The following is a 13,246-nucleotide window of genomic DNA, read 5'->3' as shown; positions in this document are numbered from 1 at the left end:
ACACCTTCCAGTTAAGAACTTCTGACTGAATTCAGAGGAAAAACTAGCAAATGAAAGGTGGTAGGGAGAAAAAGGTTTTTTAAAAAAAAAATTCCTCCTGGCCAGGCACGGTGGCTCATGCCCATAATCCCAGCATTTTGGGAGACCGAGGTGGGTGGATCACGAGGTCAGGAGATCGAGATCATCCTGGCTAACACGGTGAAACCCCGTCTCTACTAAAAATACACAAAATTAGCCGGGTGTGGTGGCATGCGCCTGTAGTCCCAGCTACTAGGGGAGCTGAGGCAGGAGAATCGCTTGAACCCAGGAGGCAGAGGTTGCAGTGAGCCGACGTCATGCCACCGCACTCCATCCTGGGCAACAGAGTGAGACTCCATCTCAAAAAAAAAAAAAAAAAAAGGAAAAAAATTCCTCCTTCCTTTTGAAAAGCTTAAAGATAACTTGGCCTCTCACCTTTTTGAAAGCACCATGAGTCATTTGTTCCTCTTAGGACTGAAGCCATTCTGTTAATAATAATTAACACTTACCACTCCGTACTATGTGATTTACATTGTTTTCATTATTGATGTTGTTTTTAGTGCTTTATTTAAGTTCATTCTTAATCCTCAAGACCTAGGAGATAACTACTGTTATTTATTATTCCCAATTTACAGAGAGGATAAGTAACTTGCCAGGGTTATGAAGCTAGTAAGTAGAGGAGCCAGGTTTAAAACAATGCAGTTTGACTCCAGAGTCCAAGTTTTTAACTACTACATTACTCTGTCTCTAGGAATTAGAAAAAGTAGTTATCAGAATTACTTCTATGAAGATCTGGATATGAGATAAGAACATTAACTACTCCCCACCAGTTTATATTATTCTTTGCATGAAGCACTCCTCCAGAAGTTAAATGAGATAATATGAATCCACTATTCTACTTCTTGAGTTTGCTACATAGTTACTTAGAGTATGCAAAGTCACTTGGTAAAGCTTAAATATGTAAGAACCACAGAATATTCGTGTCTGAAGGGGACTTGGGGAATATCTAGTCCAATTTTCTGATTAATGCTAGTCCATATGAAAGTTTTACTAGTTCACAAAACTTTCACACCCTAAACCCTTACTTCCTCCAAATCTACACTTTGAAATGTTCCCAACTGAAGTTCACTGAATTGCCAGCAGCATTTTCCAGCACACCTTCCTTTCCTACCACTATTACTTTGTTTCCCTCCTGCCACAGGGAGGCAGAGGCCCGAATGATGTCAGGATCCAGAATAGCCAAAACAATTTTGAAAAATAATCTTTCTGCTATCATGAACATTGCTGCAGTAAACATCCTTGTACATTTCTTCTTCTTCTTCTTCTCCTTCTCCTTTTTTTTTTTTTTTTAGACGGAGTCTTGCTCTGTCACCCAGGCTGGAGTGCAATGGCACGATCTCAGCACTCTCACAATCTCAGCACTGCAACCTCCGCCCCCTGGGTTCAAGCGATTCTCTTGCCTCAGCCTCCTGAGTAGCTAGGATTAACAGATGTTGTACGTGTCTTCTTGTATTTTTCTTAGGATTATATCTAGATATGACATTGCCAAATTGTAGATATGAATGTAACTAAATAATGCCACATTGTACTTAAAAGTGGTTGTGCCAATTTACATCCAATTACAATTATGAGAGTCTTCATCAGTGCTTGTTGTGGGAAGTCAGGGACACTGAACGGAGGGACCGGCTGAAGCCATGGCAGAAGAACATAAATTGTGAAGATTTCTTGGACATTTATTAGTTCCCCAAATTAATACTTTTATAATTTCTTATGCCTGTCTTTACTGCAATCTCTGAACATAAATTGTGAAGATTTCATGGACATTTATCACTTCCCCAATCAATACTCTTATAATTTCCTATGCCTGTCTTTACTTTAATCTCTTAATCCCATCATCTTTGTAAACTGAGGATCCTCAGTTACAGAGTATGTCGCCTCAGGATCCTGTGATGATTGTGTTATCTGCACAAATTGTTTGTAGAGCACGTGTGTTTGAACAATATGAAATCTGGGCATCCAAAAGGAACAGGATGGCTGTGATTTTCAGGGAACAAGGGAAATAACTATTGGGCCTGACTGCCTGCAGGGCCGGACAGAACAGAGTCACATTTCTCTTCTTACAAAAGCGAATAGGAGAAATATCGCTGAATTCTTTTTCTCAGCAAGGAACAGCCCTGAGAAAGAGAATGCATTCCCAGGGGTAGGTCTCTAAAATGGCCGCTCTGGGAGTGTCTCTCTTATATGGTTGTAGATAAGGGATGAAAAAAGCCCCGGTTTCCTGTAGCGCCCCCAGGCTTATTAGGATTAGGAAATTCTTGCCTAGTAAATTTTAGTCAGACCAGTTGTCTGCTCTCAAACCCTGTCTCCTGATAAGATGTCATCATTGATAATGCGTGCCCAGTGGGACATGAAACTTCATCAGCAATTCTAATTTCGCCCTCGTCCTGTGATGTCGCTCTGCCCCCATTTGCCTTATGATATTTTATTGCCCTTGAAGCATGTGATCTCTGTGACCCACACCCTATTTGTACACCCCTCCCCTTTTGAAATCCAGAATAAAAACTAGCTGGTTTTGTGGCTCAGGGGGCATCACGGAACCTGCCGACGTGTGATGTCTCCCCTGGACACCCAGATTTAAAATTTCTCCTTTTTGTACTCTTTCCCTTTATTTCTCAGACCTGTCAACACTTAGGGAAAATAGAAAAAAACCTACATTGAAATATTGGGGGCTGGTTACCCCAATAAGTGCTAATACCATACTTTAATTTTTGCCAATCTGATGGTTGTGAATTTCTGCCACATCATTATTCTAAGTTGCATTCTTATGCTTACTAGTGACACAGAGCTTCTTCTCATACATGTATTAACTTTTACAATCTCCACATTAGCAAACTGCATATTCCTATGTTGTTCCCCATGCCCCTCCCCCTCCTTTGTTTTTTCTTTTTTGAGACAGGGTCTGGCTCTGTCATTCAGGCTGGAGTGCAGTGGCACAATCACAGCTCACTGCAGCCTCAACCTTCCAGGCTCAAGTGATTTTTCCCACAACTTTAAAGTTGGAAACTCATGTATAACAAATGACACTAAAATAAAGTTTAAGGACTTATTATAAATATTGGCAGAATTTATAACTAATAGAGGATTAGCATCCAGGTTATATAAGTAGCTGCTACAATAAGGAAAAAACTCTACAATCTGGTTTTAAAACGGGCACAGGGTTGGGTGCAGCAGTTCATGCCTGTAATCCCCGCACTTTGCAAGGCTGAGGGGGAAAGATCGCTTGAGCCCATGTGTTTAAGACCAGCCTGGGCAACATGGTGAGACTCCGTCTCTACAAAAAATGAAAAAATTAGGCATGGTGGCACACATCTGTTGTCCCAGCTACTTGGGGGGCTGAGGCAGTAGGATCATTTGAGCCTAGAAGGTCGAGGCAGCAAGTAAGCTCTGTTCCTGCCACTGCATTCCAGCCTGGGTACCAGAGCAAGACCCTGTCTCAAAAAAAAAAAAGAAAAAAAAAGGACTTAGATCTTAGATTGTTAGGGCTGGGCACAGAGGCTCATGCCTATAATCGCAGCTCTTTGGAAGGCTGAGGCATGAGGATTACTTGAGGCCAGGAGTTCAAGACTAGCCTGGGCAACATAGACTCTGCTCTACACATAATAAAATAAATTATCCAGGAGTGGTGGTGCATGCCTGTAGTCCCAGCTACTCAGGAGGCTGAAACAGGAGGATCCCTTGAGCCCAGGATCATCCCACTGCACTGCACTCCAGCCTCAGCAACAGAGCAAGACCCTGTCGCTTAAGAAAAAAACTTAGGTCTTTAAACCAGTTGGAATTGTGTGTGATGTGTGAGGTAAGGAACTAATTTTTTTTTTAATATGGATAGTAGCCAGTTGTCCCATCATCATTTAGTGAAGAATCCATTTGTTTCTCATTTTTCAGGTGCTATATAGTGTCTTTATAAAAAAAATAGCTATATTAAGGCATAACTTACATACCATAAAATTCACTAATTTTAACGTTATGTTGTGCAAGCATCAGCACAATCCAGTGTTAGAAGACTCCTATTACTCCAAAAAGTTCTTTCATGCCTGTTTGCAGTTACTCTCCATCCTCACCTTTAGCTCCAGGCAACCATTGATCTATTTTCTTTATTTCAAATAAATAGAATCAAATAATATATAGTCTTCTGTGCTTTGCTTTTTTCACTTACCATAATATTTTTGACATTTATCCATATTGTTACATGAATCAGAATTTCATTTTAACTGCTGAGTAGTACTCCATTGTATAAATATTCCTCATTTTATTTACCCATTCACTGATGGACATGTAAAATATTCCCAGTTTTGTGCTATTATTAAATGCTGTGATAAAAGTTCATACACAAATTTTTGTGTGGACATATGTCTTCATTTCTCTTAGCTAGATATAGAGAAGTAGAATTGCTGGGACATATGGTAAATATGTGTAACTTTTTAAGAATCTGACAAACTGTTTTCCAAAGTGGTTGTACCAATTTACAACCCTACCAGTAATGTATGAGGATTCCAGTTTATCCACATCTTTGTTAATACTTGGCATTGTCTATCTTTTTTTTTTTTTTTTTTTTTTTGAGACAAGATCTCATTCTGTCACCCAGGCTGGAGTGCAGTGGTGCCATCACAGGGGCTCACTGCAGCCTCAACCTTCCAGGAAAAGGTGATTCTCTCATCTCAGCCTCCCAAGTACATGGGACTACAGGCACACGCCACCACCCCTGGCTAATTTTTGTATTTTTTTGTATTTTTTATTTACTGTATTAGTCGGTTTTCATGCTGCTGATAAAGACATACCAGAGACTGGGCAATTTACAAAGGAAAGAGGTTTAATTGGACTCACAATTCCAAGTGGCTCGCGAGGCCTCACAATCATGGTGGAAGGCAAAGAGGAGCAAGTCACGTCTTACGTGGATGGTAGCAGGCAAAAAGAAGCTTGTGTAGGGAAACTCCCATTTTTAAAACCATCAGATCTTGTGAGACTCATTCACTACCAGGAGAACAGTGCAGAAAAGAGCCACCCCCATAATTCAATCACCTCCCACCTGGTTCCTTCTACAACAAGTGGAAATTGTGGGAGTTACAATTCGAGATGAGATTTGGGTAGGGACACAGCCAAAATATATCAGATGGGGTTTCACCATGCTGTCCAAGCTGGTCTCAAACTCCCAGGCTCAAGCGATTTGCCTGCTCGAGCCTCCCAAAGTGCTGAGATTACAGGCACGAGCCACCATGCCTGGCCTATCTTTTTGATTTAAGCTATTCTAGTGGGTGTGTAGTGTGGTGTCAATCTGCATTATTTTAAGGGGTATTTTAAAATTTTTTGGACATAATTTCAGATTAAATAAAAGTTACAAAAAACAGTTCTCTCTTCCTTCTCTCAGGAAAGAATACATGTACTGTATACATATTATATATGTATACATATGTATATATGTATATATTATATGTATATATTATATATGTATATATTATATATATACATATACAGTAGTCTCCCTTATCTGAGGTTTTGCTTTCCACACCTTCACTTACCCAAGATCAACCTCAGCCCACCAAGATCTGAAAATATTACATAGAAAATTCCAGAAATAAACAATTCATAAGTTTTAAATTGCACACTGCTATTATGAAGAGCCTGATGAAATCTTGTGCCATCCCTCCCAGGATGTGAGTCATCCCTTTGTCCAGCATATCCCCACTGTAGACGCTACCTGCCAGTTAGTCACTTCATAGCCCTCTCCGTTATCAGATCAGCTGTCATGGTCTCACAGTGCTTGTATTCAAGCCACCCTTATTTTACTTAATAATGGACTCATAGCACAAAAGTAGTGATGCTGGCAATTTGGATATGCAAAAGAGAAGCCATAAAGTGCTTTCTTTTCATGAAAAGGTGAAAGCTCTTGATCAGGAAAGAAAAAAAATGTATGCTGAGGTTGCTAAGATCTGTATAATGAACTTATCTTTTATCCATGAAAATGTGAAGAAGGAAAAAGAAATTGTGCATATTTAGTAGCACCTGTGGGCTATTAGAAAAAAATTTTTAATAATTATTTTAAAAAAGAAATTCATGCATAGTATATATAGGATTCAGTACTATCCTTTGTTACAGGTATCCACTGGGGGGTCTTGGAACATATCCCTGGGGAACAAGGAGGGATTACTGTATGTGTGTGTGTATAAAAGTTAAAAAATATAGAAAAGTTAAAAATATGTAGAAAAGTTAAAGTATATATGTGTGTGTTTATCTACATAAACACACACCTAACTCTTCCTGAACATTTGCAAGTAAATTAGAAATATGATTCAATTTTAATACTTCAGAGTATGTTTTCTAAAATCAAGGATATTCTCCTATATAACCACAGTACAATTATCACAATCAGGAAGTTAGTATAGATAGAATACTATTATCTAATCTATAGACCTTATCAAGATTTTTCCAATTGTTCCAATAATATCATTCATTCATTTCTTCATTCACTCATTCATTTATTTGAGACAGGATCTTGCTGTATCACCCAGACTGGAGTGTAGTGGTGTGAACAGGTCACTGCTGCCTCGACCTCCTGGGCTCAAGCAATCCTCCCACTTCAGCCTCCCAAGTAGCTGGGACTACAAGGTGCCATCATGCCCAGCTAATTTTTTTAATGTTTTGTAGAGATAAGGACTCACTATGTCGCCCAGGCTGTTCTTAAATTCCAGCGCTCAATTGGCCTCCCAAAGTGCCGGGATTACAGGCATGAGCCACCACGCCCAGCCCAATAATGTCCTTTATAAGAAAATAAATCCAAGATCATGCATTGTATTCATTATTTATGTCTCCAGTTTCTTTTAATCTGGAATAGTTCTTGAGTCTTTGTGTTTCGTGACACTGGCATTTTTTAAAAATAGAGCGCTATTTTGTAAACTATTCCCCAATTCATATTTGTCTGATGTTCCCTCATAATCATATCAGGTTATGAACTTTTAACAGGAATACCATAAAAATGTTCTGTTCTCAGTGCACCATATCAGGAAGCACAAGCTGCTTATCTCAATACTTGTGATGTTAACTTTGATCATTTATTACATTGCTATCTGCCAGGTTTTTCTACTCTGATGTTACTATTTTCCCCTTTGTAATTAATAAGTATCTTGTGGGGAGATACTTTGAGACTATGAAATATTTTCTTACTCCTTGAACTTTTCAACCATAATTTTAGCATACATTGATGATTGTCCACTGAATCTATTATGACGGTTTCCAAATTGCGATTTTCCAATTCCATCATTCTTCATACATTTAGCAGTTGGCCTTTGACTGTAAGCTTTCCTTTCTCTACCACTTATTTGTTTAATTATATCACTATGGGCTCATAGATTCTTATTTGTAATCCTTTTCTACAAATTATTTATTTGGATGCTCAAATTATCCTTGTTTTAGCCAGCAGGTGTCCCCACTTTAAGCTAGTTTCTGTTTCTTTTATTTTTTCCCTATGCTGTTTTGATATGTGCCAGTCTTTCTTTGAACATTTTTTACTTTCTGACTCAAAAAGATCTCAGACTCATCTTTTACTTTCCATGCACTAGTTCTGGAATTTTGGCCATCTTCCAAGAAGCCTCTGGTCCCCCAACAAACCCTTTCCTTCTAAACTGGACAAATGCCCTAGTTTCTGAAATGGATTTAGAAACCAAGACCTGAGCATTAGATGTGCTTATGCCCCCTGCCACCACTATTTATTTTTGAGACACAGGTATTTAGACACATATGAATATATTTCTATAAATACACATATATTTCTATATACCTATTTATACCTGGATCTATTTAATCTATCAAACAATGATCTCTTATCAGTATCTCCCATTCTAATCCACCACTACAAGGTCATTCTATCCTTCTTGTTTCCACATTTGTAAATTCCTTTGAAGCACAGTGAAAAATGTGACTCCCATTATCCACAACATAATTATTTGTTAAATCATAGAATACCTAGTAATTTCAGAACTGCTAACTCATGACTTTGCAAAAAATGAAGCCTAAAACTATACTCTAAAATGTGTATAAAGGTTTTTTCTCTTTAGCCTGATATATAGTATGTATTAGTCTACATTGCAAAGAATGTTTTCAAAAGTACCATGAGTTAATTATTTCTCTGCATTGTCAGTCTAATTACGTTATTCATTTGAAATACAATTTTATTTGGTTTTGTTTGTACGTAATTATGTGGTCTCCCCATTTCTTGCTGATTTTCTTTTTTAAAAAATATACGAAACATTAGCATTGTCCCCAAAGTCAGAACTCTACAAAAGGGACATCACAGTGTCATCCCTCTCATTTCCTCCCTCCTCTACCCATGCCCACTCATGTCCTGTAGAATCTACTCTCATTAATCTCGGTTTATCCTTCCTCTGCTTCTTTTTGCACTAAAGAAGAGATTCGGCCGGGTGCGGTGGCTCATGCCTGTAATCCCAGCACTTTGGGAGGCCAAGATGGGCGGATCACGAGGTCAGGAGATCGAGACCATCCTGGCTAACACGGTGAAACCTTGTCTCTACTAAAAATAAAAAAAATTAGCCGGGCGTGGTGGCCGGCACCTGTAGTTCCAGCTACTGGGGAGGCTGAGGCAGGAGAATGGTGAACCTGGGAGGCGGAGCTTGCAGTGAGCCCAGATCGCGCCACTGCACTCCAGCCTGGGCAACAGAGAGACTCCGTCTCAAAAAAAAAAAAAAAAGAAGAAGAAGAAGAAGAAGAGATTTCGTGTATATTTTCTTCTTTTTCCTTCTTTCTTATACAAAAGGTGGTATAATCTTGCACTTCACTTTTTTTACTTAATAATATAAACTGAAAATCATTCCACATCAGTTCATAGAGATCTTCCTCATTATTTTTATTCAGCTGCATAGTATTCCATTATGTGAATATACCATAGTTTATTTAAACATTCTCCCATGTTTAATAAATGAACTCCATTTAGGTTGTTTCCATTATTTTGCAATTGCAATAATGCTGTAATTAATAACTTGCGCATGCTCATTTTCAAATTGCTAGAGGAAGCGCATGACGGTAAATTTCTAGAAAACTCCAATTACTTTTAAATACCATCTACTCAAAACCTAAGTTTCCATATATATGTCAGTCTATTTCTGTCTGCCAATTGTTTCACTTACCTACTCTTACACTAATAGCACACAGTGTTAATTGTTGCAGCTTCATAATAAGGCTTGATATTTAATAGGAAAGCCACTCTTACTCTTTCTTTCATACTGTCATAGCTATTTTTTTTTTTTTTTGGCCTTTATTCAACCAAGTGAATTTTAGGATTTATTTCATCAAGTTCCTTGAAAATCTTATGTTATTATTTTTACTGGAATTGCCTTAAACTTAGATATTAACTTAGGGAAAACTTTCATCTTTATGTCATTAGAACTTCCTGCCCATGGACATGGTATATCTTTCTATTAGATTTTCTTTTACAATAAAGTTTTATGATTTTCCCCACACAGGTCTTGAATGGGATTTTAAAAATCAGACTTTCAAATTGATTGTTCCTGATTTTGATGACATTGATTTTTATATTGATTTTTATCCAGCAACTTTGTCCATCCACTTCTTTGCGTTAATCTTCATTGACTACATTTATATTATTCAAAAGTCAAAAGGATATAATAAAGCATACAATGAGTTTTGCTTCCACCCGTCTCCCTATACACCCTGTTCCCCAATGACTGCCCTGACTAGTAACCATCATTGTTAGTTTTTTATCTACCATTTCAGTAGTGAACTCTTTTATTACATATTTCAGTTTGCTTGTAGATTTTCTTGGGTTCCTACCTAATCCTTTTACCTTCAGTTTCTTTTATGTGTATATGTATATGTGTTATTGCCTTAATGGAACCTCCAGTATAGTTTCAAGTAGAAGTGACGATAACATTTTCCTTATCTTGTTCCTGACTTCAAAAGGAATGCTTCTAACTTTTCACCATTTCATATAATAGTTTAGATTTTGGGACATGTAGTTTCAGATTTTAAAAAAGCTAGTTTGCTTTTTTAAAAAGTCATGAATGGGTGTTAATTTTAGCCAATGATTTAGTTTTTAAAATAATTAATAGAATAAGAATAGCCTATGATTTTAATTTAGTCTCCATTTTGCTGCTAATATTATTTGTGTCTTTCCATTTTAAACAAAATTCTTAGTCATGCAAGAGGTTTGTCTGTTCACTAGTCTCTGCAAAAAACAGCTCATAATTTTGTTAATCCTATTATGTCCTTGTTGAAATTTTCATTTATTTCTACTCCTTATCATTTTCTCAATTATCATTTCTTTGGGTTTCCTTGCTTTCCCTTTACTACTTTATTTATTTAAATAATTAATTCATTGATTTTCAATCTTTGTTTCTAACATATGTATTTAAGGCTATAAATTACCCTCTATTTATTGCTTTAATTTTATCCCATAATTCTAATATATATTGGCTTTGTTTTTATTCAGCCTCATTTCAGTTATGTACTAAAGTATAACAAACCAACCCAAAACTTAATGGCTTAAAACATAATATGTTATTTCTCAAAATTCTACAGATAATTTGGGCTGTTTTGCTGGTTTTCCCTGAGATCACTCATGCAGCTGAGGTCATATGACAATTTGGCTAGGACTGAAGGATCCAAGAAAACCTTACTCAAATAGCAGTTAATGTTGGCTGTTGGCTGGAGTGGTTCAGTTCTCTTCCATGTGGACTACTATAGCCTTCTATAGGCTAAACTGGGCTTCTTCACAGCACAGTGGTCCCAGAGTTTCAAGAGTGGTAGCTGAAGGCTTCTAAAAGCCTAACCTCTGAGAATTCACACAATGTCACTTCCACCATATTCTACTGGTCAGGGAAAGTCACAAGTTTAGCTTAGATTCAAGGGGGTGGAGAAATGAGAAAGAGACTCTGTCTCTTGATGGGAGTGAGTGGCAACATAACATTGCAAAGGATGTGGACATGACAGCATAATTAAATGGGGACCATTATTATAAAAATCTACTATAAGGCCTAATTTTCTACTGCTGTGTATAACACCCATTTATCATATCACATTTTCCGTAGATCAGAGAAGCCTGACATTATTCAACTAGTTCTTTGCTCAGGGTCTCACAAGGCCAAAATCAAGGTGTCATCTATGCCGAGTTCTTATTTACAGGCTCTGGAGAAGAATGTACTCCCAAGCTTATTCAGTTTGTTGGTAGAATTCAGTTCTTTGTGCTTGTAGGTTCCTGTAAGGTCCCTGTTTCCTTGCTGGCTCTCAGCAAGGGCTGCTGTTAGCTTCTAGATGCCACCCACCTTCCTTGACATGTGGTCCTTCTCCATATTCAAGCCAGAGATGCTATACTGAATGATTCTTATGTTTCAAATCTGACATCCCTTCTGCCCCACCACCAGAGAAAACTCTCTGCTTTTAGAAGACTTACCTGACTGGGTCAGGTCCACCCAGATAATCTCTGTATTTTAATGTCAACTGATTTAGTATTTTATTTACATCTGCAAAATCATTTTACAGCAGTACCTACATTAGTGTTTAATAGATTAATCTTAGGGGAGGGAGCCATCTTTAGAATTCTACCTAGCACAGAAGATTTCATATTTGAAGTGTCACAAGGTTTCTTCATTGACTTATTAATTAATTACAAGCATGTTTTCAGTTTCCAAAGGTATATGAGTCTTTTGGGCTTTATTTTAGTTGTTGATTTATAATTTTACTGCCGTGTGATCTGTATGTATTTGTTGAACCCCTCTTTCTGGTTTTGCATGTGGTCAACCTTTATACATAACTCATTTGTACTTGAAAAGAATATGTGTCCTCTCATTGTTAAGTGAAGAGTTCTACATTGGTGTTTGAACTCAAACCTGTTGAATGGGTTATACATCTGTATATATATCCTATTTTTTTTCCTATTTGACTTATCAATTTCTAAGAAAGTATATTATGGTCTTCCATACTGGCCCTTTTAGTTTAAAGATGAGGAAATTGAGGCCCAATAAAGTTAGGTGACTTGCCTCAGATCCTAGAGCTAGTTAGGGGAGAGCTGGGGTAAGAACTCTTTTTATTTGTTTTTCTTTTTTTTTTTTCTTTTTTTTGAGACGAGGTCTCACTCTGTCACCCAGGTTGGAGTGCAGTGGCACAATCTCAGCACCCTGCAACTTCTGCCTCCCAGGTTCAAGCAATCCTCCCACCCCAACCCTCGAAAGTAGCTGGGACCACAGGCGCTCCCCACCATTCCTGGCTAATTTTTTGTAGAGGCAGGGTTTTGCCATGTTCCCCAGGCTGGTCTTGAACTCCTGGGCTCAAGTGATCCACCTGCCTCAGCCTCCCAAATTGCTGGGGTTACAAACGTGAGCCACTACACCCGGCCAGACCTCAGGTATTTTTAAAATATTGATATTTGGGATATTTGCACTAAAGAGAAAATCTAGTAATTTTTGTTTTGTTCATTTCTCTTATAATAATACTCCCTGCCAATTTGGTGTCATACTGTCCAGTGGAAAACTGAGGGCTACTGTCGTTATTCCCAATGTGATCTTAGACTGACACGTAAGTTATTTAAGTCTAACTATGGGAGAGTTATTTTTAATAGGTAAAGCACCTATCATGAACTCCCACATTACCCTCCACCCAATATCCCATCTAAATCAAGGACAAGCACCCTCAGCCAGCGTTTCAATGGGAAGAAATGATTCAGAAACACTAGTAGAACATCTCCTTTATCAATCTGTGACCTAGTTTATGTTGTGATACAATATTGCTCCTATTTTTAGAACTTCCTTTCCAGAGAAACACACCTAAATATATTATTTTTAAGCATGTTCCAAGTACAGCCTGCCCAGACTTGGCCCTTCCTTTGTCATCAGCATAATGATTACACCTAGAGCTTATCAGATTTCAGCTACCATGCATTAATGGCCATCTGCTGCCCCTTGCTTACTTGACCCCTCACCTCTGTGCCCTAAAAGGGCATCGTGTAAGGATAATAAACACTCACTTTCAGGCAGACCAGAGCCAGATATGCCCATACTTCAGCATTGTAGTTGTTCAATGCATTGGCTTCAGAAAGAGCATCCTCAGCCTCTGTGAGCTCCTCCAGCTTGACAGAAAAATGAGACATGTGAGTTAGCTTAGCTGAAACCACTATGTCCCAATAATACTGGTGTATATGACCTATACCAAT

The 13,246-nt window shown here is 38.0% G+C and overlaps 1 protein-coding gene across 11 annotated transcripts in view; it reads right to left on the bottom strand.

The window, feature by feature from the left end:
• The window catches only part of CFAP70 (cilia and flagella associated protein 70), a 104,684-nt gene that overhangs the window by 2,773 nt on the left and 88,665 nt on the right, over positions 1–13,246 (bottom strand). For all 11 annotated transcript variants that reach the window (XM_019034553.3, XM_055353487.2, XM_055353490.2 and 8 more), the window contains one exon: positions 13,061–13,162. In XM_019034553.3, coding sequence (XP_018890098.3) covers positions 13,061–13,162 — 102 coding nt within the window. The remainder of the gene's footprint in view (positions 1–13,060; positions 13,163–13,246) is intronic.

Source organism: Gorilla gorilla, chromosome 8 (genome assembly GCF_029281585.2).
Source record: "Gorilla gorilla gorilla isolate KB3781 chromosome 8, NHGRI_mGorGor1-v2.1_pri, whole genome shotgun sequence".
NCBI classification, from domain to species: domain Eukaryota; kingdom Metazoa; phylum Chordata; class Mammalia; order Primates; family Hominidae; genus Gorilla; species Gorilla gorilla.
The sequence above is the reverse complement of the archived record's forward strand: the minus strand, read 5'-3'. Positions and strand labels throughout refer to the sequence as shown.